The 27,096-nt window shown below is 35.8% G+C and overlaps 1 protein-coding gene across 3 annotated transcripts in view; it reads left to right on the top strand.

The window, feature by feature from the left end:
• Nucleotides 1-216: 216 nt before the first annotated feature.
• Nucleotides 217-27,096, top strand: part of Smarcad1 (SNF2 related chromatin remodeling ATPase with DExD box 1) — a 75,545-nt gene continuing 48,665 nt past the window's right edge. The window contains exons 1-4 of one of the 3 annotated variants that reach the window (XM_071614540.1): nt 217-389; nt 915-1,170; nt 15,528-15,705; nt 24,579-24,747. In XM_071614540.1, coding sequence (XP_071470641.1) covers nt 963-1,170; nt 15,528-15,705; nt 24,579-24,747 — 555 coding nt within the window. In that variant the 5' untranslated portion in view covers nt 217-389; nt 915-962. Of the gene's footprint in view, nt 390-461; nt 641-914; nt 1,171-15,527; nt 15,706-24,578; nt 24,748-27,096 lie in introns of those variants that run through there. The other 2 variants (XM_027926769.3, XM_071614541.1) reach the window with 2 other exon arrangements.

The raw sequence follows: 27,096 nt of genomic DNA, 5'->3' as shown, positions 1-27,096 counted from the left end.
GTTCTATTTAACAACTCTGTAGCTAAACTGGAGAAACAGAACAAATGTACATACAGAACAATCCCACCCTTAGAACCAGGCAGAGGCGGGTACGAGTTACCATGACAACAGCGCGCGCCCAGACATTATCCGCTCGCGCGTCGCTTGGGAAGAAAAAAAAAGCCTGGGTTGCGTGTTGCGTCATCACTACGCGCTAGGTGTCTCTGCTGTTTTGGAAGGTCCCGGCCCGGCTACCGTCGCCTCCCGCCGGGAATTATTTCTTTCTTTTCAACCTTTGTTACATCGCACCGAGGCTGCAAGGGAGTAAGTACCGAAGGAAGAAAGAGAGCGAAGAGGTAGCGAGTGAGCGTTTAAGAGATGTCCGAGCTCATCCACCTCTGAGCCTCCCGGTGTGTTCTTGATTCTGTCAGCTTCCTCTCAGCTGGGATCGCGCCGCGACAACTTCCGGGCGGGTGCCCGCCAGCACGGCCTCCGCCGCTCCCCTTCTTTGGCCCCTTTGTGTCCCCGCAGTGTTGAACCGCGGGCCCTGGCAGGTCCTTTCTCGAGGCAAGAGGCACAGTAGTGCCGGCAGCCTCTCTCTGTGGGCGGGCGCGCGGCCCGCTGGGGGGTTAGATTGGGGAACGTGCCTGCGCGTGCTGGGGTAAGAGGAGGTTGCACGAGGGTCAGCTCGTGGTTCGAGTAAGGCGGGGCGTGAGGGGGGACGCGCGAAGGGGAGTGAAAGCAATGGAAATTTAAAAAAGATATTCCTGTTCACCTTCTGGTCGGTATGGCTTAACAATGAAGGGCAGCCATAATAGTTCTGAGCCACTGGCATGTTTGCCGGCCCATTATTGCCTTGGGAATGAAGTATTAGGGCTTTGTATTGTACATTGTTTTCACGGTCTCTTTTCCTCTTTTATTTTTACCCCCGGCAGATAGTTCATTTAAAGTCCCCTGCCCTCAGCGTGGTGGTTTCCACCAAAATGAATCTTTTCAATTTGGACCGTTTTCGCTTTGAGAAAAGGAGTAAGATTGAGGAAGCTCCAGAAGCAACCCCCCAGCCCTCCCAGCCCTCCCAGCCCTCCCAGCCCGGCCCTTCTTCACCAATTTCTCTTAGTGCTGAAGAGGAGAATGCTGAAGGGGAAGTTAGCAGGGCAAACACCCCTGATTCAGATATAACTGAAAAAACAGGTGAGTTACAATGTTGCAAATTGATGTGGCATCAAAGAAAAATTTAAAGGGCGAATGCGAGAAGAGATTCTATTTCTAAATTTTAACGTCATACAAATTGATGCATTATCTTCCAGTTTGCCCTTTAAAGTACATCTTTGGTACTGTCATAAGGACCATGTATCTGAGCACCCGTTCATTGTTTCTTCACTTTTAAGAACTCACGTTCTTGGAATATAGTCCAATGGTAGAAGTCAAAAGCAGAATTTTGGTCGCCCTTGGGTCAGAGTGGCTGCTGAAAGAGGAATGAATGTAGGTGACTCAGTTCTGTGGTAGATTTTGAGACTGCTATTTTTATTTATTTATTTATTTATTTATTTATTCATTCATTCATTCATTCATTTATTTATTTTCGGTACCGAGGGACATTTAATGGCTGAGCCATATCCCACTCCCCTCTACCCTTTTTTTTGTATTTAGAGAGGGTCTTGCTTAGTTGCTAGGGCCTCACAAAATTGCTGAGGCTGGCTTTTGGACTGAGGTCCTCCGACCCTCCTGCCTCAGCCTCCTGAGCTGCTGGGATTAAGTGTGTGCCACCGCAGGCAGCCTGAGCCTGTTATTTGACCAGAGATTGTTTATCTCATTTTCCTTCAAAAATTGTAAGCTAGATCAGTACCTGAAGACAATCTCTGTACAAATAAAGATCAGTGTATTACCTCCACCAGGCTTCCTAGATGTCCCTAGAATGGCATTTGCATAATTGGTAGTTCTTCATGGTGACCAAACCATAAATCACATTAACAGATTGTTATAGAGAGAGGATTTGAGAATAGGTCAAAAATTAAAATTTCTATTTTAATCCATTTAATGAACATTAACAGAGTTGTTTTTGTTTTTGGTACTGGGGATTGAACTCAGGGGCACTTGATCACTGAGCCACATCCCCAGCCTTATTTTGTATTTTATTTAGAGACAAGGTCTTGCTGAGTTGCTTAACACCTTGCTTTTGCTGAGGCTGGCTTTGAACTCTTGATCCTTTTGCTTCAGCCTCCCCAGCCATGTGCCACTGCACTGGGCCAGAGATATTTTTTAATTCCATTTTTTTTTTAGGCATTACTAAGTGCTTTACATTGGGTCATTTAATTTGCACAGTAATCCTACAAGATAAATATTATTTAATTTTGCAGAAATGACACTATGAGAGGTTAAATTTTTAGGGACTTGGTAGAGCTGTGATGCAGTCATGCCTTCTGATTTCTGAGCATAAACTTTTAATCATTATATTATACAGTGAAAGGTAAAAGGAACATTATAAGCTTTAATGTTTATTTCTGTAAGACTTTTTTTGTTTGTTACCAGGGACCAAACTCGAGGTCACTGAACCATATCCCCAGCCCTATTCTGTATTTTATTTAGAGACAGGGTCTTACTGAGTTGCTTAGCACCTTGCTGTTGCTGAGGCTGGCTTTGAACTCATGATCCTCCTGCCTCAGTCTTCTGAGCCATTGGGATTACAGGAGTGCGCCACCTTGCCTGGCTGTAATACTTAATGCAAAAATTTTAAATGCAAAACTCAGTGTTTTACAAGCAGCTTTAAAATTAATGTCACCTGAAAGATTGGCAAAATACATAATTTCAGGGCTGGGGATGTGGCTCAAGCGGTAGCGCGCTTGCCTGGCATGCATGCTGCCTGGGTTCGATCCTCAGCACCACATACAAACAAAGATGTTGTGTCCGCCGAGAACTAAATTATAAATATTAAAATTCTCTCTCTCTTAAAAAAAAATACATAATTTCAGCCTTGATATTTTCTTTGCCACTCTACTACTTAACTGTAAGAGTGATGACCGATTCCTTACAAGTTATCATAAAAGTAAAATTTTAAAATACTTTGGTGTAGTTAGTTAGAACTTCGTGGAATGAATTGTAGGTTGCATTGAGGTAGTTAGGAGTCACATTTCCAAGGACTTTGATTCTCTCAGAAGTTTTTAACTTGTACCAATGTTATCATTACAACTTAAGAATTTTAAGCCTAGAAATGACTTTGATGTTCATTGTTTCAGTAGAGATTTGATTTGCATAACAAATGCCTTAGGTAATGTCTCAAGGCCCATGTATTTTAGTGTTTTCCTAGTGCTTTCCACCTGTTTCTTATGTAAATAGGGAAGGTGAGGGCTGGGTTCTAGGTATAGGATTTTGAGTCTGTTTCTTCATTTTAGTTAAAGGTGGGACATTGGGCAAGGCACTTAAAATCTGAGATCCAGAGATTTTTGTCAATTCTGAAAGTAAAAGCACTTTGTACACTGAATTTCAGTGGGTTTTTGTGTTTGTTTGTTTTTTGGACTGGGGATTGAACCCAGGGGCTCTTAATCACTGAGCCACATCTTCAGCCCTTTTTTTTTTTTTTTTTATTTAGAGACTGGTTTAGAGTTGCTGAGGCTGGCTTTGATCCTTTGATCCTCCTGGGACTACAGGCCAAGCCTGTGCTACCATGCCCGTCTCAGTGGACTGTTCTAGTTATTTGGCAATATTTGTAATGTGAAATTTTTAATAGCCTATTCTAATCAGAATGCATTTTTCTGTTTTACTTGATTATTGTTGTTTTGGTACTGTGGATTGAAACCAGGAGTGCTCTACCGCTGAGTTATGACCCCAGCTCTTCTTATTTTTTGAGAACAGGGTCTCATTAAGTTGCTTAGGGCCTTGCTAAGTTGTTGAGGCAAGTCTCAAACTTGCAATCCTCCTGCCTCAGCCTCCTTATCCCTGGGATTACAGGCATGAACCAGCTTGCCCAGCACATGGTCATTCTTAAAATTGGGAAATATGAAAATTAATTTTGTCCTAGGAATGGTTAGAAACCACCCTACTGTTAAGATATGATTACTGGGCCAGGGATATAACTCAGTTGGTAGAGTGCTTGCCTCACATTCACAAGACCCTGGGTACCACAAAAAAAAAATATGTGTGTGTGTGTGTGTGTGTGATTATTGTAAATGATACTGTGAATTTTTTGGAGTCTTGAAAATTAAAGTTAAGTCTAAACCGTATATTATAGTTAACTTGGTGTCCAGTGAATAGTAAATAGTATGAATAGTATGGTAAAAAAATGAAAAAGTTTTAAAAAGTCTAGCAGTATTGAGTACTATATGTTGATAGAGGTTAGAGGTTGAAGGGAAAGAAATCATTTAGGAAGTTCTTGTAATCTGAGCTTACTGATAGCAGAAGTAGAAAAGAAAGAAGCATTCGGGTTTTTTTTTTTGTTGTTGTTGTTGTTTTTTAATGCTTATGTTTTATTATGTTTGTGGTAGTAGGGGTTGAACTTGGGGCTTGGCACATGCCAGGCAAGTGGTCTACCATTGAGTGACATCCTTGGCCTCCATTCACAACTAGATTGATGGTAGAAATGAGATAGGTTGAATGTTAAGATTTTTAGTTTAAGTAATTGGAAGAAAAAGATGGAAGGGCTATCCGGAAGAATAGGTAGGAATTAACTATTAAAAGCCATTGAGCAGGTCTTTGAGAATTCAAGTAGGAATCAAAGGTCCAGCCCCCAAGTGCTAAGGCAATTTAGTGGGTAGGAGTGGAAAGTTTAGTGAATGGAGTGTTGAATCAAGGTTAGGACTGGTGTTGGAGATATGGGAATCATCAATAATATGTGAAAATTGACCTTACTTTTTTAAAAAAATTTGTTTATTTATTTATTTTTATGTGAGGCTGAGGATCGAACCCAGTACCTCACACGTGTGAGGCAAGTGTGCTAGGGCTGAGCCACAACCCCAGCCCCTTGACCTTACTTTTTTTATCTTGTGGTAACTTCTCATACTGCCATTGTGGAATAATACTGTACTAATTTATTTACAGCAGGGCTTAAGATTTAAGTCAGCCTATAGGATGCAAATTGTATATATTCCAGATAACCCATATTCACTGACTTTTCCAACTAATCCTATTGTTTTACCTAATAGAAGTTATGGTTTTCTTTTCTTTTTTTTTCAGTACTGGGATTAAACCCAGGGCCTCATGCATGTTAGGCAAGTGCTGTACCATTGAGCTATAGTTTCAGCCCTTTTTATTCTATTTTGAGACAGGGTCTCGCTAAGTTGCCCAGGCTGGCCTCGAACTGTGATCCTCCTGCCTCAGCCTTCCGAAGAGCTGGGATTACAGGTGTGCGTCACTGTGCCCAGCATGGCTTCATTTTCTACCACTCTCCTTCAGTTACTGTGCCACAGCCACATTGTTTCTTCGATATGCCAAGCATGGTCTCATCTTTGCTTCATTCCATTTATTCTTTGTTCTGCTTAGAAGACCCTTTCCACTGATTTGCATATGACTCAGCTCCTTCATTCACATTAGTGAAATGTTATCTGTTTTAGAAGGCCTGTCCTCAACACTGTGTTTGAAATAACAACTCCTCCTCTGTCCCCTGCCCCAGCTTTACTCTGCTGTATGTCTTCATAATGTTTACCTCTACTTAGCATTACATTATGTATGTGTTTTTCTTGTTGAGTCCCATGAAAGCAGAGATTTTACATAGTTCACTTGCTCATCCTCATTGCTCAGAATGGTGTCTGATATATAAACCCTCAGTAAATGTGTTGAAGTATTCTTACATGAGGAGAGGGTAATATTAGTAAGTATCCCTCTTTTTTTATGACCTTGAGACAATCCCCAACAATCAGATATTCTGTAGGTATGGATACGTGAAAACTGTTTTTGGCACAGAAGAGGCTCCACAATGCTCATCTAAATGAGAGGTATACACTTAACCTGTTGACCTAGGTTTTGTTTTGTTTTTTCGATGGTGCTGAAGAGCAAACCTAGGGCCTCGTGCATGCTAATGCTAGCTCATGGTATCACAGAACTGTTTCCCCAGTCCCTCAATTTATTTTATTCTCACAGTGCCCAAAGATTTCAGTGGTTGTTGCTTACATATTATTTTTCTTTTTTTCTTTGACGTGGGCACACAGAAGTTTTAGAAGTATTAAAATAATGGAAGATAAATGAAAGAGGAGAGCTTTGTTTTATGTATAAAGAAGAAAAATATGAGTAAAGCATGATCTTCAAGGAGCAGAAAGAGGAAAGGACATGTAAATATGCAGTGTGATAAGAGAGAGAAACATTAAAGCATTTTTCTCTATCATTCTAGAGAAAATAATAGAGAAAAACACATTAAAGCAAGGTAGAATCACTGTCTGTTTACAGATGATTAAATTCTCCATTCTTCATGGGAAGGATTATGATTTCTTTCTTTTTTGGTCCCAGGGATTGAACTCAGGAACCCTTAGCTACATCCCCAGCCTTTTTAAATATTTTATTTGGAGGCAGAGTTTTGCTGAGTTGCTTAGGGCCTCACTAAATTGCTGAGGCTTAGAACTCAAGATCCTACTGCCTCAGCATCCTCAGATGTACACCGCCATACTTGGCATCTGGGAAGGATTATGAAAAGTCATAAGGTGATGACTTTTGGAGTAGACAGTAAATAATGTAAATAATCATTATTTATTGGGTGAACAAATGATGAAAGGGTTGGAAATAATTGATGCCTTGAAGATTGTACTGTATGTGTATAGAGGATGAGAAGAGGTTATTGTGAAAGAGGAGGTTTTAGACAGTGTAGATGAAGCTAAAAAAATAGAAATAGAAGCTGCTGGGTTGTAAGGGACCTTTATCTGCTGTGCAAGGTGGGGTGGACTTTATTTGTTATATACTGTAGAATATTTTTGCACGAAAAGACCATTAATGAAGCTGTTCTATTAATTGAAATCTCAATATAGGGAATTGACTATAGGGATGACAGGAAGAATTTTAGGGGAGTTTTTATATGACATGTATTTGGTGATCAGTTGAATGTGGATAATTTAAAGGTAAATGTTCCATGCTTGGACAGTTGGGTAATTGACACTACCAACTGAAATAGGAAGTACATTTAGGGGAAAGATTAAAATACACTGAGCAGTGTTACTTGTTATATTTCCATACCAAAGTAAAGTTTGAAGTTCAGAGAATGATCTGAATCTGAGGAAGTCTACTTGGGAGTCATTGTTGTAATTAACAAAAGACCTCCCCAACAGAGTGTACAGTAAGAAATATCAACACTGGATGGCAAATGCAGGAAAATCAATGAAAGATAAAAAGGATGACTTAAATAGTCATAAATTAGGTGTCCTGGAAGTCAAAAAAAAAAAAAATTAAAGGTTGTTGTTAACTTTTAACAGTTTCAGAAGAATGGTGAGATGAAGACTATTTCTTTCAAGAAAGGAAATGGGGGAGTAATAGCTTGATAGAAATGCAGGGTCATGAAGAGATATATGTTAGTCAAGAGGAAGATGCTAGTAGAAAAAGGACAAAGGGAAGGAGGTATCTGAGGAAAGGAATCAAATACTTGACAACTAAAGCACAGTTGGACAGTTTAACTTTTCAGAGGAACTGAAACACATTTTACCTAGGAGGAAAAATTGAAGAAAATAAAATTAGATGGGTTTATCGATCATTTTTTGAGATTGGAATAGAGTGAAGTTGCAGTGTGTGCTTGGGGAATTTGAATACCTGTTATTAAAAAGGCTTCCGGAGAGCGTTGCTGTGACTCATACAGATTGTGTGATCTTGGATAAGACCTCAATTTTTTGAACTTCATTCCTTTTTGCCTGGCTTTGCTTAGGAGTTTTCTGTTATCCTTGTCATTAGTAAAATGGTTTGATCCTTTGAATGATAAACCTGAGTGTATTGTTTTAGCGTCACAATTTTGTAGCCAATAAGTAACTACAGTAAGTATTCAGATGTAGTATAAGACTTCAGGGCCTCATACATGCTAAGAAAAGCACTCTAAATGCTATCTCCTGAAGTGCCTTTTAAATGTGTGTTATTTTCCTTTTCTACTCTTACTTCACATAATTAGATATTTTTTCACATCAAAATGTTACATAAAAAGTTACAGGAGGGCTCAGGTTGTAGCTTAGCAGTAGAGTGCTTGCCTAGCATGTGCAGGGGCCCTGGGTTCAATCCTTAACACCACATAAATAAATAAACAAAATAAAGTTATTTGTCCAACTACAACTAAAAAAAAATTTTTTTTAAGTCACATGAATATAGCATTATATAATGATCTTTGTGATCTTTAGTTCTGATGTTTATTCTTTTGATTTTTTCCCCTCTGTGTATATGGGTTAGGTTTTCCTTTTGGCTTTAAGCAAAAATATATTGTATTACATACGCATTGTAATGTAACTTGCTGTTAATTAGAAGGATTTTTTGATACTTTCCATGTCATTCTATATTATAGTATGCTATACTTGCTGGGTGTGGTGGTGTACACCTGTAATCCCAGCAGCTCAGGAGACTGAGGCAGGAGGATTGTGAGTTCAAAGCCAGTCTCAACAATTTAGCAAGGCCCTAAGCAACTCAGTGAGACCCTGTGTCTCTAAATAAAATATAAAATATGCTATACTTCAGTTTGTTAGTGAGTACAGAGTATCTTATACAGATATATTGTACTTCCTTATAGTTCCCTGTTGATGTCCATTAGTCATTTTGGTTTTGTTCAGTTAGAAAAAAAAAATGCTATAGCGGGTGTGATGCTGCATGCCTTATAATCCCAGTGACTTGGAGGCTGAGGCAGGAGGATCGCAAATTTCAGTCCAGCCTCAGCAATTTAGCAAGACTTGTCTCAATAAAAAGGACTGGGGATGTAGCTCAGTGGTAAAGCACCCCTGGGTTCAATCAGTAAAAAAAAAAAAAAACAAATAGTAACAATGACAAAAAATACTGTAGTTACCATCACTTTTTTTTTCTACAAAATTGTTTTTTGCATGTGTACAATCAGTGTGAAAATTCCTGAGAATGGAATAGTCAGATTAAAGGGAGAATAATTAATATTTTGTTACTGTCAAATTACCTCACACAAAAATTTTACTAATTTGTACCTTCTTACAGCTTGGTTTTGTGATGTCTCCTTTTTCATATTTGGCTTAAGTATTTTAACCTTTTTTTAACCTTCATCAGGCTAATAATTAGACAGAAGTATCTCATTACTTTATTTTTTAGGTAAAGTATAGTTTCTTAAATGTATCTGCCATTTGGGTTTTTTTCTGTGTTCCTCTATGTTTTTCTCACGTCTCTATCTGATAAATGATTTATATTTTTTCATCTTTTTTTTTTTTTTAATTTTTTCTGTCTTTAGTCTGTTAGGGCTGCTATAACAAACTACCATAGATTGGGTAGCTTATAAGCAACTAAAATTCAATTCTTATCAGGACACCAGCACATTCAGTATGTGAGAACCCACTCATAGAGGGCAGTCTTTTCTCTGTAACTCACATACCTTTATGGGCAAAAAATCTCTTTGGCCTCTTTTATAGATCATTAATAACATTCATGAGAGCTCTGCCCCTATAATTTAGTCACTTCCCAAAGACCTTACCTCCAAATACCTTAAGGGTTAGGATTTCAACATACCAATTTTTAGAGAGGACACAAATATTTGAACTGTAATGTCCTGTTTGTTTGCCACAGAAAAGCTTCACTTTTTTTTTTGTTTTGTTTTGTTTTGGTACTGGGGATTGAACTTGGGGGTACTTTACCACTGAGCTATACCTCCAGCCCTTTAAAAAATTTTTTATTTTAAAAGAGGGTCCCTCTAAGTTACCCAAGTTTGCTTCAAATTTGCAGTCGCCCTGCCTCAGCCTCCCAAGTAGCCATAGAAAACAGCAAATTTTATATTTTGTATTATCAGTTTGTTCATCCTTTAATACATCTGGGTTTTATGTTCTGATCAGATAGGCATTTCCTCATTATAAATATATTAGCCCATATTCTTCAAGCATGTTTGTGTTATTTTAAATTTTTTATTATGGAGAAATGCACATAAAGGTTAAAAATTACCATCTTAGCTATTTTTAAGTGTATAGTTCAGTGTACAGTGTATTCAGTCCAGCACATTCACATTGTTACGTAGACAATTTCTAAAGTTCTTCATCTTGCAAAACTGAAACTCTATACCTGTTAAACAACTGTTCCCCATTCCCTATTTCCCTTGTCTCTGAAACCACATTGTATTTTCTGTCCTTACGAATTTGAATTTATTTGTTCTATGTACCTCATTAAACAGAATCATACACTATTAGTATTGTTGATTATCTTGTTTCATTTAGCATGTTGTCCTCAGGATTCATCCATGTTATTTATGGTATATTTCAGAATTTTCTTCCTTTTTAGGGCTAAATAATATCCTTTTGTGTGTGGTGTGTGTGAGGTGTTTTGTTTATCTATTCATCCATCAGTGGACACTTGGGTTGCTTCCACCTCTTGGCTATTACAGATTGTACTGCTGTAAATATGGGTGTATAAATATCTCTTCAATGGTCTGCTTTTCTGTTCTTTTGAGTGTATATCCAGAAGTAGAATTACTGGATAATGTGGTAATTATATTTTTAAATTTTTGAGGAACTGCCATACTATTCCATAGTGGCTAAACTATTTAACATTCCTACCCACAATGTGTAGGCTTTCCTTCTCCACTAACATCCTTACCAACAATTGTTATTATCAATATGGTTTTTTGTTTTGTTTTGATTTGGGTTTTGGTGTTTTTGTTGTTGTTATTGGGTTTTTCTGGTGTGTGTGTGTTCTGGGGATTGAGATCAGAATTCATATACGTTAAGCATGCCCTCTGCCAGTAGGGTACATCCCTAACTATTTTCTGTTTTTGATCATAGCCAGCATGAATGGTGTGATTTGGTATCTCATTGTGGGTTTCGCATTGTTTTTTTTTTTTTATATTTATTTTTTAGTTGTAGTTGGACACAATACCTTCATTTTATTTGTTTTTATGTGGTGCTGAGGATTGAACCCAGGGCCTTGCACATGCTACACGAGCATTCTACCGCTGAGCCACAACCCCAGCCCTCATATTGATTTTTTTAACTTTATTTTGTTGAAAGAGTGATATAATTTTCTTCTTGTTTCATTATTCACCATTTACTAGTCATTTGTTCCAGAAGCATTTGATAAAAAATTAATTTTTCCCCCTTGGTACTGGCTGTTGAACCCAGGGGTGCCTTACCACTGAACCACATCCTAGACCTATTTATTTTCTGTTTTGAGACACGGTCTCAAAAATGCTGCCTCAGCCTCCCAAGTCACAGTAATTATAGGAGTGTATCACCATGTCCCACAGAAAAATTATTTTTCTTACCTTAAAATATTATCATTATACTCTAAATTCCTCTATATATTTATATCTTGTGGGCTATTAATATATTTCTCTAATCTTATATTAGTTTACCAGATTATTTTAATTCTTAAGTGTTGTGACATAAATATAATGTGTCCTAGATTTTTATATTTTTGTTGCTTTTTTCTTTTGGACTCTAAAGTTATTTTTAAGTAGTTTTAATGTTTTCCCCCCTTTTTTAAAATTTGCAAGTGACTGAAACTTTGCTAACATGATTTTATTAACATTTACTTGTAATTTGACTGTTTTTTGAGACATCTAATGTGGTCTTTGGAGAATTTACCGAGATTCTCTTTGTTGTGTAAAAATACTATTAAGTTTTAAGGGTACTTGAAAAGCAGACAAAGTCTAAGTATAGATTTAATTATATGCCAGAGAATAGATGAGTTTTGTTATAACAGTGTTTTTCAAACTATGGGTCATAAATAATTTGTCATAAAATCAATTTCTTGGTTTTGACTCAATATATATATGATTGTTAATGGAGAGAAAATCATCAGAGTGTATTAACTATACCAAGATTTTCTGGAATCTTTCAGTTTTATCTAACAATCTGTGTTTAGGATCATAATCTAAAATATGTCTTTTACAGTGAGTCCGAGTCAGAAGTATTTGAAAACGCTGTTCTGCATCTTAAAATATTTTTGTGCCCTTTTCTTTCTTTTTTTAAAATTTTTATTAGTTATTGATGGACCTTTATTTATTTATTTATTCATATGTGGTGCTGAGAATCAAACCAAAAGCCTCACACATGCTAGGCAAGCGCTCTTCCACTGAGCCACAACCCCAAATCCCTGTGCCTTTTTTTTATTAAGAGCTTACATTAAAGCCTCATTTGTCTTTGCCTTATATTCTCAAGTGAATATGCATTTCTTTATTAATATATGGTTGTGATACAACAGTTTTATTGTAGATGTAATAGCTATTGTTAAAAAAAAGCATCCCTTGAAAGTTTAATGTTTTTGCATTGGTCCAATTAATAGCATGACTGTCTTTTTTTTCTTTTCTTTTAAAAAGTTATCTTTAATTTTTTTTTTTTTTTTAATGCAGTGCTAAGGATCTAACTTAGGGCTTCACACAGGATGATAGGCAAACACTCTACCAGTTACTTAGATCTCCAGCTCATTGCCCTTTTTTCAAACTTAAACCTGAAATGTTTCTTCTTTCACATTTCATCTTAGAATGATATGTAAGAGATTGCTCTTAGAGCTTTCATTGGAGAGTTTATCTTTTATAAGATGCTACAGTTATTTCCCTATCTACTATGGCCTTCAAATTAAGACTGACCAGATTTTACAATCTGTTGTTTTTATAGTCTGTTTGTCCCTTTAAAAAGACAAATTTATGATGTGTTTTAGTTGGCATTCAAAGGAACTGCCTTGTAAATAAGTTGTCATGTTAGTGGACTGAACAGTTTACAGCAATACATGATTAGAATATTAAAAATGGCAAATTTTTAAAAGACTGTCTCACAGGTATAAAGGTTCATGAGTTTTTATTCTACTTTGGGAGATGGCCTTTGCCTTATGGATTATCAAATTGATTTGAACTGTCTCTGTGAATTCATAATCTCCCAATGGTGATTTGTTTTTTGTTTTGAGTCTTTATCTCCCTCAAAAATAAATCAGTAGTAGACTTGAATGCTTATTTTGTTTCATTGTGTGCTTTTAAGAATGAGTGACAAGGATTTTGGAAAAGATTGTCTTCTCAAGCATACTACTAATGGGACATTTGCATATACTAATGAAAATATCTATTTTTTTAAAACAAAATAGCCATTTTAATTATTTTTATGTGGAAGAACAGGCTGTTTTCCCTCTTTACCATTTAACATTTTGCTTATTCCTCTTTCTTGGCACAAATTATGTTTCATTGTTATTTGTATACCTGGTTTGGGTTTAGTATCAATGAATATCTACAGTAAATTTACAAAGGTTGTGAAAATACTCCTCTATTTCCTGTCAGTATAACTGCGTGAGGCATGATTTGTTTCATAAACTAAATGAAGTACTTAATGTTATTTGCAAATATGATTCAGCCTCAAATTGACTGCTACAGTTTTGTGGCGATCATGGGTTGGAGGCTGTGTTTTTAAGTGTAACAATTTAGACTTCCCAAACTTGAAATTCACATTTATTACTTTCTCCAATATGTCTTTGGGCAAGTTGCTTTTTCACTCATTGTTAGTTTTAACTGCAAAATGGGATACATTGTGGGGCTGGGATTGTGGTTCAGTAGCAGAGCGCTTACCCTGCATGTTTGAGGCACTGGGTTTGATCCTCAGCACCACATAAAAATAAATAAATAAAATAAAGGTATTGGTTCCATCTACAACTAAAAAATATATTTTTTTAAAAAATGGGATACATTGTGTGTCCCTCAGTGTTATTTCAGGATTAAATGTTTGTTAAAAGTGAGGATTTGGGCTGGAGCTGGAGCTCAGTGGTAAAGCACTTGCCTCGTACATGTGAGGTACTGGGTTCAATCCTCAGTACAACATAAAAATAAATATGTAAAAAGATATTGTGTCCATTTACAATTAAAAAAAAAAAGTGAGGATTTAATGATGACCTAGAAAGTAGTCAATGGCAACTATTTAGTTTTTACCTTTGAGCTAAAGATCATCTGGCCATTATTTTTTATAATTAATTCATTGGACCAAGGCAATAGTTTTACTTTATTATGAATTCGTTTTTAAGTCTGATCTCTTTCTACTATAAGATATAGGGGAAAATAGTGGTTTCATTGGGAGAAGGGTGATTAATTTTGTAACTTTCCCCTTGGAGAGAGAACTTGGTATAATTATTTACATATCTAAGACAGTAATAACAACCACAGATAGGTAACTTAAATAACAGAAATTTATTTTCTCACAGTTCCAGAGACAAAGACTTCCAATATCAACTTTTTGGCAGGTTTGATTTCTTCTGGGGCTTTTCTCCTTCATTTGTAAGGTGGTTGCTTTCTATGCAGTTCTCACATGGCCTTTCCTTCTTTGGCATCCTTGGTGTATCTCTCTTTTTTTTTTTTTTTATTATTATTAGTTGTTCAAAACATTACAAAGCTCTTGACATATCATATTTCATACATTTGATTCAAGCAGATTATGAACTCCCATTTTTACCCCGTATACACATTGCAGATTCACATCGGTTACACATCCACTTTTTTACATACTGCCATACTAGTGTCTGTTATATTCTGCTGCCCTTCCTATCCTCTACTATCCCCCCTCCCCTCCCCTCCCCTCCCCTCTCTCCCATCTTCTCTCTCTACCCCATCTACTGTAATTCATTTCTCTCTCTTGTGTTTTTTTCCCCCTTTCCCCTCACTTCCTCTTATGTGTAATTTTGTATAACAATGAGGGTCTCCTTCCTTTACCATGCAATTTCCCTTCTCTCTTTCCCTCCCCCCTCTCCTTGGTGTATCTCACTAGGCACACTGGACTAAGGGCCCACCCTAACTAACTCATTTTAATCCAATCATTTCTTTGAAGGCCTGTCACCAGATACAGTGAAATGGAGTAGGGTCCACCCTCATGGCCTTATTCAACTTTATTACCTCTTTAAAGGCTTTGTTTCAAAAATAGACTTTGAAGGTACTGGTGACTGGGACTCTATGAATGCGGGGGTGGAGAGAGTGCATATTTTAACCCTTAACACCAATGTATGCATAAGAGCTAATGTTTTGGGGATGTTGGTTAGTAGCAAGACTAAACTAAATGCTTTATATACATCATTTAATATGCAAAATTTTTCTGATTGTTTGCACATGTATTTTACAGATGAGGAAACTAAGGCATAGAGAGATTAGAGATTGGAATTCAGATCTTTCCAACTCTGCTCTCCATTCTCTATCAGTTGTGAACTGAGTACTAAGAAATAAAAGCAGAAAGAAAAAAGGTTTAGAATATAAAACAAACCTGTGACTGTTTTACAGTTTGTATTAAGGTCTTTCTAGCAAACTATCTGTGAAACAAAATCATTTAGTACCAGCCTTAGTTGACTAATTTTTCTTTTAATAAATGTAGGAATTTTTGGTTTTATAAAGGAAATAATGCATAGAATTAGAGATTTCTAGCACATGATCATAGTTATCAAAAGCAAATTTGAGTTATTCAAAATGTCTTTCTCCTCTTTTTCTTTTGCAGAAGATTCTAGTGTTCCAGAAACTCCAGATAATGAAAGGAAAGCAAGTATATCGTATTTCAAGAATCAAAAAGGAATACAGTACATTGATTTGTCTTCTGATAGTGAAGATGTTGTTTCCCCAAATTGCTCCAGTACCATTCAAGAGAAAAAATTCAACAAAGACACAGTGATTATAGTGTAAGCTGCCTGATAGATCCATTGTATGTGCATATGTAAGAGATGTAGGAAATTTTTTAAGGAAAAGATAATTAATTTGAAATATTTTGGTGGATTCTTGCCTCCCCCTCCCTTTTTTTTTTTGACTTTTCTCCACTATATCTTTGTTATTTTCCCCAAACTTATAGATACTGAGTGGTATAGTATATGTTTTTGTTTTCTGGGAATGATCCTTTCAGTAAAAGATTTAGCAAGACCTAACTTGATACTTTTAACTCTGTATGGATAGGGAAATTATTTTAATGAGTACTATTGCTTTACGAATTTTTCTTTTGTTTTGTGGTGCTGGGGGTGGAACCCAGGTCCTTGCTTGTACGGTCCTTGCTCACTGTACCACTAAAGTACATTTCCAGCCTTATGGTTTGTTCTTCAATCTGTGGATTGAATTTTAACATATTTATTGTGTGCATTCTATGAGCTAGGTACTATTTTGTGGTTAAGAATACAGTAATGAACAAACCAGCCCCAAATCCCTTCCCTCTTAAAGTTTATATTATACTCAGAAAGATAAATAAAACATAGTATGTCAAAAAATAAGTATGAATAACAAAAGGGAAATGTGAAGTTCATGGTTTTTAAAGAGCATGGTTGGAAGGCTTAATTGAGAAGCCAGTGCTGGGATAAAGATGTGAAGGAGTTACAAAAGTAAGTTATACAGATGGGGGAAAAGAATATTCCAGGTAATTAGGGTGTTCACAGTGATCCTGAGGTGGAATTTTGCCTGATGTTTTTGAGGATAGTTGAAGGCAAATCATGTGGTGAAGGGCCTACGTCCACAAGGGATGTGGTAGAAAGGGTTTTTAATCATGTTAGGCCCATAAGTTCTTTGGGTTTTATTCTGAATGATATGGGAAGTCCACAGAGTATCAATCAAAAGGAGTAAAACATTCTGACTTAGATATTTTAAAGGTCTTTTTGGCTATATGGGGAGAAATAGTAAAAGCGAGTGTAAATACGTCTGTAGTGCCCAGTTTAAAAAAAAAAAAATTGAGACCAAGATGAGTCTCATTCCTGTGGAAGCGAAAAGAAGTGATTTGATTCTGGACATACTTTGAAGATAGAACAAAGGATTTGTTCATGAATTTCACTTGGATTTTGAGAGAAGGGAGTAGAGTATGACTAACATTTTTGGCCTGGTCTGCTACTAGTGTAGAGTTATAATTTACTGAGATAAGGAAGGTTGTGTCTCTTGTGGGTGGAGGAACATGCTGTGAATGAGAAGACTTTTAGACATCTAAGTGGAAATGTAACTGGGTAACTGAGTTTGTGACATTTGAGATCTGGGGAGAAGTATAGGTTACAGATTGAAATTTAGGAATCCACAATATTGATTTGATTTTTAAAACTCTGTGGTTATAGAGATCATTACTGGACACTAGTAGAGGTAAGAATAGATTTCTTGGTTGAAATATTTAGGCCAGAGAAACTCTGGATTTTAGAGTCAGAGATGAGAAGAAACTTGTTGGAGATTCTAAGATGTAGCCAGCTATTGACATAGAAGTTTTATGATCTTCTAGAAACTTAAGCGAAAAAAATGTGTTGTAAGAAAGAGCAAGAGATCAGGTCTGTCTGCTGCAGACAGTAAGATGGGAACTTCCTCTTAAATTGAACTTTTTACATAAATGTATGGCAAGCATGCCTCATTCTGAAATAGAAAATAGTGAAGGTCTTGCATGGTTAATTCTGAGGAAAATGGATATATTTGCCCCTCCCCACCAACACTCTTTTTCCTTTCTATTTTGAAAAAGTTACAAATATATAGACAAGTTGCAAAGATAATATCAGCTCTCACAGTCCTTTCAAGAAGAGTCATCCATTATAACATTTCTCCACATTTGCATTATCATTCATTTACTTACATAATTTCAGTATTTCAAATTCAGAATACCAATTACATTGATATAATACCGTTTATTCTAATAATGTCTTTGTAGCATTTCTACTCAAAGTACTGGTTTGTGAATAGTAGTATGCCCTAAATTGTAAATCAAGGTTATTCTTAAGTCTTGGCAATGGAAAAAATTCAGCTGAACTAAGCAATGTTTTTAATGTAGTTGTTTTACTTTCTAGTACAGATTACTTATTTTGTCATGGACAGACAAGCAATTGGAATTGGAGGACTAGCAGTTAATCCTTGGACCATATATATATATATGTGTGTGTGTATATATAGTTGTAGATGAACACAATATCTTTATTTATTTTTATGTGGTGCTGAGGATCAAACCAAGTGCCTCACGCATTCGAGGCAAGTACTCTACCACTGAGCTACAGCCCCAGCCCGCTTGTACCATATTTTGAGGAATATCTTATAGTAATTTTTCCCCAGGATCATTTGGATTTAGTTTGTTGTATCTCTTTTATTTTGTCTAATCTCAAAATTTTCTCTGTTTTTATTTGTTTGTTTCTCATGATATTCACTGTTGAAGTAACAAGTCAGATTTTCATAGGATGACTTCATACTTGGGTTTACTTGGTGTTTTTTCATAATTAAATTTTAAGTTAGACGGAAGGAATAAACCATAAGTGATTTCATGTTCTTCTCAGTGTGTCTTATTAGGAGGCACATGATATCTGTTTGTCCTTTATTGATTAAATGAACTTTGATCACCCTGTTTTCTTTATCCTAGCTAGGTTTCTTCTATAAAGTTGCCATTTTGTAATACTTAAGTAATGTGGAGAGATACTTGGGATTGGGTAATGGTTCTATTTTCTTTTAAACTCAGTTTTGGCATCTTGATTCTTGCTCAGTTTTGACAGAGGTAGTTGTAAAATGGTGATGTTCTGTCTGTCACTCTAAAACTTACACTTTTATTATTCAGTATTCTGTAAAGAAATTTATTCATTTATTTATGTAGTACAATATTATCCATCATTATAGTCTCATAGATGCTGATTCATTAGTTTCTAATCTATCACTATGTGGTTTTTTGTTTTGTTTTGTTTTACCAGTACTGAATATTAAACCCAAGGCCTCACACATTTTTAAGCAAGACTCTCCGACTCAGCTATACATCCCTGTTCTTTTTCTTTTGAGACAGGATCTTACTAAATTACCCAGGCTGGCCTAGAACATGTGATCTTCCTGCCAAAGCCTCCAAAGTTCCTGAGATTAGAGTTGAATGCTACCACTCCTTGCTTATTCATTTTGATGCACAAAGTACTGTTTTGGCAGATGAGGGCCCTTTCAAGCAGGCCATTGTGTCTGTCTGAGAAATTCCTCTCATTTTTTTGAGCCTCCCTTTCTTGGTACAAGATGTTCCAGATTTGCACTTTCCCTGCCCCAGGACTGAAATGGGAATTGGCCATTTCTCAAGTAGCTCTGGATTGCTTTTAGTAGGGAATGGTATTTTTAAATTTGTGAACAAGAAGAGTTCTTTCTTTGTTACTGGGTGAAGTTAGAGGTTATGGCATTGCCCTTTTAATGGAATGATCTAGGGTCTCGGAGGGAAGATGGAAGAGAAAAAGAAAATGTGAAAATTTGTGTTTGTTTGTAATGATACCTTCATTCTAATTGTCACTACAAGGCTATTTCTTATCTCTGGTTCTGTATTTATTTGACAGAAATTAATCAATATCAGTATACTTACTAATTTTTGTAGGCATCAAGTATGCTTAAAATAGTTTCAGAATTGCTGTATCTGTATCATTTGACCATTAGGCTCAACAAATTGAGCTCAAGATTTATTTATAAGTTTTGTTTTGTCTTTAGAGTTAAGGTATATACTTAAATTTTTCTCAGAGTTACTCATTTGAAATATACCCAGATTCATTAACTTCTCTTTGTATTTTTTTTTTAAGATATGTATGTTGTCCCTGTTTAGATTTTTTGGTGGGGTCCAAGGGTACTAGGGGTTGAACTCAAGGGTACTCAACCACTGAGCCACATCCCCAACCCTATTTTCTGTGTTTTATTTAGAGACAGGTTCTCACTGAGTTGCTTAACACCTCACTTTTGTCCAGGAGGCTGGCTTTGAACTAGCAATTCTCCTGACTCAGCCTCCCGAGCCACTGGGATTACAGGTGTAATTACAGGCCACCACACCTGGCCCCTGTTTTAAAATTTGAAAACATTTAAAATATTAACAAGATCTCAGAAATCAAAACTCTATATAAAGGATATACTCAGAAGAGTCACACTCCCTTACTCCCTTTGCTTTTTCTTCTCCATTCCAACCCTGCCCCCATACCACCTCAGAAATAACCAGTTTGTTTAGTTACTTGGTTATACTGGTTTTGTTTCATCTGTTTTTGCAGGGGAGAAGGGGTACTGGGGATTAAACCCATGACATTTAACCACTGAGCAACATCTCTAGCCTCTTTTTACATTTTTTTTTTTTTTTTTTTTTTTTGAGACAGGGTCTTGCGGAGTTGCTTAAGGCCTTACTGAGTTGTTGAGGCTGACTATGAATTTGAGGTTGTCCTGCTTCAGCCTCCCAATTGCACTACCACACCCAGCTCATCTGTCATTTTTTTCTTCTTTCGTACACAAAAGATGGTATACTACATATGTATAGTAACTCCCCCTTATCTGTGGATATACGTTTCATGGACAATAGTAGAAGCCTGAAACTGGTTAGTATTGAATGCTATATATACCATCTTGTTTCTATACATACATACCTGTAATAAAATTTAATTTATAAATTAGGCATAATGACAAATAGCAGTAACTAATAAAAATTAGAATAATTAGGGCTGGGGTTGTAGTTTAGCAGTAGAACGCTCGCCTAGCATTTGCAAGGCCTTAAGTTCAGTCCTCAGCACCACATAAAAATACTTAAAGGTATTGTGTCCAACTACAACTAAAAAATATTAAAAAATTAGAACAATTATATTCTATAATTAAAAGTTATTTAAAACATGAATAGTTAGTTTTTAGAATTTTCCATTTAATATTTTCAGGCCACTATTGAATCATTAATTTGCAATAATCTTTCATCTTTTTTCAGCTCCATAGTTGAGTGTTCTATAGTTTAATTGAGTCAGTCCCCATATATGAGCATTTTGGTTGTCAGGGTTTATCTCATTTTCAGTGCTGGCGATAGAATCCAGTGCCTTGTTTATGCTAGGCTAGCACTCTATCACTGAGCTTACATTCTTCGCACAATCAGAATTTCTTAACCTTGACATCCTTGACATTTGGGTGCAGATAATTCTTTTTTGTGAGGACTCTACTTTATATTTACATTGTAGTACGATTAATTTTGCATCATCTCTGACCTTTACCCATTAAATGCCAGTAGTACATATCAAATCAAAATAATCAAAAATCTGTCTAGGGCTGGGGATGTGGCTCAAATGGTAGTGCTTTCACCTGGCATGTGCGGGCGCTGGGTTCGAGCCTCAGCACCACATAAAAATAAAATAAAGATGTTGTGTCCACCGAAAACTAAAAAATAAATATTAAAAAAATTTTCTCTCTCTCTTTTAAAAAAAAAATCTGTCTAGACATCACTGCTGTTCTTTTGTAGCAAAATCAACGCCTCCCCCGCCCAAACCCATTGATGTAGATATTAGAAACTTGGCAGTTGATTCAAGGAAGCACACATAGACAAGAAGGAACGGAAGACAGAATCCCAAGTAACATCAGTAATTCAAGAAAGTAAAAGGAAAAAAAGAAGAGCCAGTTTTAGAGATTAAGGACAGAGAAGTAAAGAAAAGTCAGAAGTAACCTTGGAGAACCCATGAGTGAGGGTGGGGCCAAGTTTTCAAGGATAGGCTTGTCAATTGTCATTAATAGTGCTTGTCAGTGTCAACCACTGAGGGAAACTTAGATAAGCAAGTTTTTATCCCTGTTACCTAAGTAGAGGACATTTTTGTCCTTAATGAGAGCAGTTTCTCTGAAGTGTTGGGACAAAATAAATAAAAACAGTAGATTTGGAACCACGCAGAAATAAGGAAGCAGGAAAAATGAGTCTAATAAAATTTGTGACCGAGAATTTATTTTTTTTATTTTTATTTCATACCTTCATTTTATTTACTTATTTTTATGTGGTGTTGGGGATCGAACCCAGGGCCTCACACGTGCTAGGCGAGCGCTCTACCACTGAGCCATAACCCCAGCACCCGAGAATTTGTTTTTAAAAAAATATTTTTAGTTATAAATGGACACAATGCCTTTATTTATTTGTTTGTTTGTTTTTATGTACTGAAGATTGAACCCAGTGCCTCACACTTGCTAGGCAAGCACACAACCACTGCACTAAAATCCCAGCCCAGAATTTACTTTTTTGCTGCTGTGTCCCCAGTGCCTAAAATTTCTGGTACATTGAATTAATTGAATTATGAATGTAATCTTGAGAACAAGATTACTATCCTAATCTTGTAGGATTAGGAGGAAGAGCTTAGACAGAAAAAAGATTGAGTAGAAAGATAGATAAAGCAGAAGTCCTGTAAAAAGAACAAAGGACAGGAATCTCTGGCATTGAGAAAGGAGACCTTGCTTTCAACAGGAGATCACATAAAAGAACAAGTGGTTGTCTCGTTTATTTTATAGATTTTCCTTTTTTTAAAAAAAGTATTTTTTTTAAGTTCTTGATAGTCCTTTTTTTGTATTTATATGTGGTGTTGAAAATCGAACCCAGTGCCTCATATGTGCTAGACAAACTCTACCACTGAGCCACAACCACAGCCCCTCCTTTTATTTTTTTTAAAGCATACAAGAAAATAAAATTAGGGGCTAGGGATGTGGCTCAAGCGGTAGCGTGCTCGCCTGGCATGCATGTAGCCCGGGTTCGATCCTCAGCACCACATACAAAGATGTTGTGTCCGCCGAAACTGAAAAATAAATATTAAAAAATTCTCTCTCTCTCTTTAAAAAAATAAAAAATAAAATTAGTACATAACGAACATCTGTAAACCTACTTCATAGATTTAATGATTATTTTCCCTATTTCCCTTTTATTTTCAGCTGAAATATTTAAAGTCAGTAACAGACATCCCAACATATCCCCCTTAGTACTTGATTATTCATCTGCCTCCCCACCAAAAAAATCAATATGATTATCAATCAATAATTCTCTGTCATCTTATATTTCCTGTTTATATTCAGCTTTCATGTATTTTATATCTGGTTTTTCAAAGTAGGATCCAAACAAAGGAACATCTACTAAATTATTATGATTCAACTCTTATAACTAAAATAGTCTACTTTGACTCCTGCTTTTTTGTGTGATACTGTGGAACCTAGGTCCTAGCATATTCTAAGCAAAGTGCTTGACCATTGAGCCCTTTTTATTTTCAGAGAGGATCTGGCCAAGATACCTAGCCTGGCCTCAAACTTGGAATCTTTCTGCCTCACCTTTCCAAGTAGCTGGGATTATAGGTGTGTGCCACCATACTTGACCACCCCCCTCCTCTGTTTTAGAGACTTTAACTTATTGAAGAGATCTAGTCTTTTCCTGAAGAAAACATTTTTATTCTTACAATGTTGTTGAATTTAATTCCTCGTGTCACTTGAATTTCTTGTAAACTGGAAGTTAAATCCAAAGCATAATAATTATTAATGCTTAGTATATCAAGAGGTTCCTGAGTTTGTCCCACTATAAGTGGTGTGAGTCTCTTCACTATATAGAAATTACATGACAGCCTGAAGAGTAAAGATCTTTGAAAGTGGTTATACAGGGGAGAAATTGTAAAAGAATTCCAACTTGAATGATTTTTTTAGGAGACAAAGAAGGGAAGGAAGAAAGTAATGAAGCAGAATGTAAATTCAGAGTTGATCGTGTCAAGATTGATAAGTTCAGGTATAATAATGGAAAAAGAGACACGTGTAATTGTCTTTCTATACTTGAAAGTATAATGATAAAGGAAGAGATTTATTTACTTTATGTGATCAGTTTCTTAGAACAAAGTTCAAGAAGTCATCCTAGAATCTTTGTAGTATACATATTCTTAGTCCTTGGGAGTTTGCTTTTAAATGTTCTCATGCATCACCAGTGCCCTGAAAGACACAAGAGAGCTATTGTAAATATGTATAGAAATATGTGTTTAGAAAGCAGTCTAAAAGTAGAATTAGCTACATAGTAAAATTGCATTCACTGACATTAGGAATATACTTTAGTATTTCCTACCTTGCTGTCTTTTCTCTGGTTTTATAATTTACCCATTTGTTACTATTTTAGTTCTGATTTCTAGAATACCTATACCTATATATATATATATATATATATATATATATATATATCAAACCAGATTTCAAAGTGAGATTTTTTTTTTTTAACTGAGGATATATGAAGTGAATTAACACTGAATGTCAAACATGAAATGAAACGGAACAGGATTAAAATTAGTTGTCGAAGAATAAGCCCTCATGTTAAACAAATGCTTTTTGCTGAGGAATTGTTTTGTTCCTGGCAAAGAGACTTCTATTGAATGAGATCATTCCAATTTTAACACTTAGGTCCTGATTACTGAGCCCTGAAAATTCTTTTATTTTTGTATCAGTGTAAGTTTCCCGATTTCTTAGGAGCAGGATTTCAGTATCTGAGATGTACAGTAATGGTAAAAAATAGGAAAGAGTAGGCACACATTTAGTAAATGTATTTAAATCTTAACAAAATAAATGCCAGGTAGTTCCCGTTGTTCTTTTCCATGCCAGCCCAGATAATTTGAGATTTTCTTCAAAGTATGCTGACTTGGTAATTAGACTTACACACCTAACAATACTGAAATTAAAAATAGTTCTTTTACTGTTTGACAAACATAGATTGCAGTTAATATTGAAAAAATGCACAAATGTTCTATATTGTGTGTAAACATATAGAGAATATAATGAAAAAGCATTAGCAATACATTAAAAATGTTTTTCTTCTTCTGAAAAATGTGTTTAGGTCTGAGCCATCTGAAGATGAAGAGTCCCAAGGCCTTCCTACCGTGGCACAAAGAAATGATGATATTTCAGAATTGGAAGACCTTTCAGAATTGGAAGACCTTAAAGATGCTAAACTTCAGACCTTGAAGGAACTTTTTCCACAAAGAAGTGACAATGATTTACTTAAGGTTATATCTTTTATAGTAATTAGCTATTATAGCTGTAGTAGTGATGAAATCTCTCCTGAGTCCAACGTTATAGTTAGTGGTTGGTGGTTAGTTTGCTAAAGATACTTTATCTTTGAAGAAATGATTAGTTATCATTTTATTTAATAAAGGTGAATACCAGAAATGAGTCTTAACTCGTTAATAGGTGTGATTATTCACCTATAACTATTAAGATAATGTAAACCTTTCTAGCCCAGGTAGGTTGTAAGTTGTTAGTTGTGCTTGAATAGAACCTCCCACTAGAAACACTTGTAAAGATCAGAACCCACCCCCACCCCCATAACAATAAATGGTTGGTATTGCCATTTAGTGCCCTGAAGCCAATAATGTTAAATACCCTACAGTACTGAAGAGTCTTCTATAAGAAAGGATTATCCTGGTATTCACACCTTTGCTGAGAAATACTGATTTAACTGTAGAAACAAGTGGCTATAGTTGACTGCATAAAGTTTGATCTGTAGTAGGTATCTCTTGTTATAAGAGAAAATAAAAATTGATCAATTGATTATGTATTAGATAGGGAATAAATGTCTAAATATTAGTAAATAATTTATTAGTAAACAAGTAGCTCTGCCAATTATTAGTTGAAGGGGAGTATCATATAATTGCAAATTCTCAATTTTTTTAATCTTTTCATCTATTGCACCAATTCCCTTCTTGTAATCTGAGGCTAAAAGTTACTATATCTGTATAGGCTAGGCCGGTATCTTTGAAATGGTAGGCATTAGCATACTGTGGAATATGTGCTTTTTCTAAAAGGGGTAATTACTTCTTATCTGTAGCAGGATATGGCCATGTGAGCTATGAGTGATAGCTATTGTTACTAGATAGTCATGTTTTTCAACTAAAGTTAAAAGGTTTGATTTTTAATTAGTGCTGTCACCATTTTAACAGTTTTATTGAGATATACTTTGTATTCTCTAAAGATCATTTTGTATAATTTGGTGTGGGTTTTTGTGTGTGTTTACCAAGTTGTGCAGTGAATCACTACAATTTTAGAACATTTTAATCATTTCAAACAGAAGCTTCCTACCCATAAGCAGTCACTCCTTCCTCTCTCCCCCAGCCCTGGGAAATCACTTTTATATGTGTGTGTGTATGTGGTGCTGGGGATTGAACCCAGGGCCTTGTATATGTTCAAACGCAGAGTCCATGCACTCAACTGCTGAACTACATCCTCAACCCTACTCCACTTTGGTTTTTTTTTTTTTTTTGGTCTGATCTTTATTGATTTGCCCCCTCTGGACATTTCATATAAAGTGATCATATATTATGTGATAGTTTTTACTGGCTCCTTTTACTTAGCAGATTTAGAGGTTATCTCTCTTATGGCATGCATTTTATTCCTTTTAGTACTAACCAGTTTAAAGAAAGAAACTAAAATGCTGTTTAGTCCAAACAAAACATGTCTGTGAAAAAGCTTGGCTTGTGCCTACCAGTTTGAAGAACACTAAAGTAAATTCAATTACTACCATCTTTTCTGTCATTTTTAATATGAACCTACTGGATTCCCTCCCCCAAATCATTTTGGTACTTTATTGTTAGCTAAATGAAACTTCTGTGACATCTGTAGTCTACATTTTTCCTTGCCAACAGTATTACTTGCCTGCTCATGTAATTTTTTCTAAAATCAAAACTGATGCAGTTGCTAGTAGTTACAGAGGCTACTTGTAAGTGTTGGAAAGAAGTAATAAGGAAAAAGCTTCCAGCAAATAAACTTGATGGAATATTTAAAATATTGAACATAAAAGAATAAATCTGAGTTGAAAAATATCTAGCTTGATTGTCTATCTTCAAAGAGATTTCATTCCTACAGAAATATTTTCCTCTAATTTTATAATTTTGGTGGGAAAATAACATTGGTATACATGTCTCTGACTTCATTAATCAATATCTGAAGTTGTAGAAATTTAGCATATCACTCACTCCAAAGCAGAGCACTCTCTTGAAGTAATGTGTTTCTTCAAGAAACTAATAAAGTGATCCTTATTAGTTCAAATATCATTAAAGGTGATATTTATAAACTAGTATGCAAGTTTTTAGACCCATATAAAGGAATTTAAGAAGTTGTGAAATATAAATTTAGTCCTAGGCTTGATAAAGATATGCTTTGGCTATTTTGAAAACGAAGAGCGGGGCTAGGACTATAGGTTAGTGGTAAAGCGCTTGCCTTGCATGTGTGAGGCACTGGGTTCGATCCTCAGCACCACATAAAAATAAAGATATTGTATGTCCATCTACAACTTAATATTAAAAAATAAGAAGAGGGACTTACAGGATATCTATGCATGTAAGATTAGGGAAAACTTG

Source organism: Marmota flaviventris, chromosome 7 (genome assembly GCF_047511675.1).
Source record: "Marmota flaviventris isolate mMarFla1 chromosome 7, mMarFla1.hap1, whole genome shotgun sequence".
NCBI classification, from domain to species: domain Eukaryota; kingdom Metazoa; phylum Chordata; class Mammalia; order Rodentia; family Sciuridae; genus Marmota; species Marmota flaviventris.
This window is presented reverse-complemented; position numbering and strand designations above follow the sequence as displayed.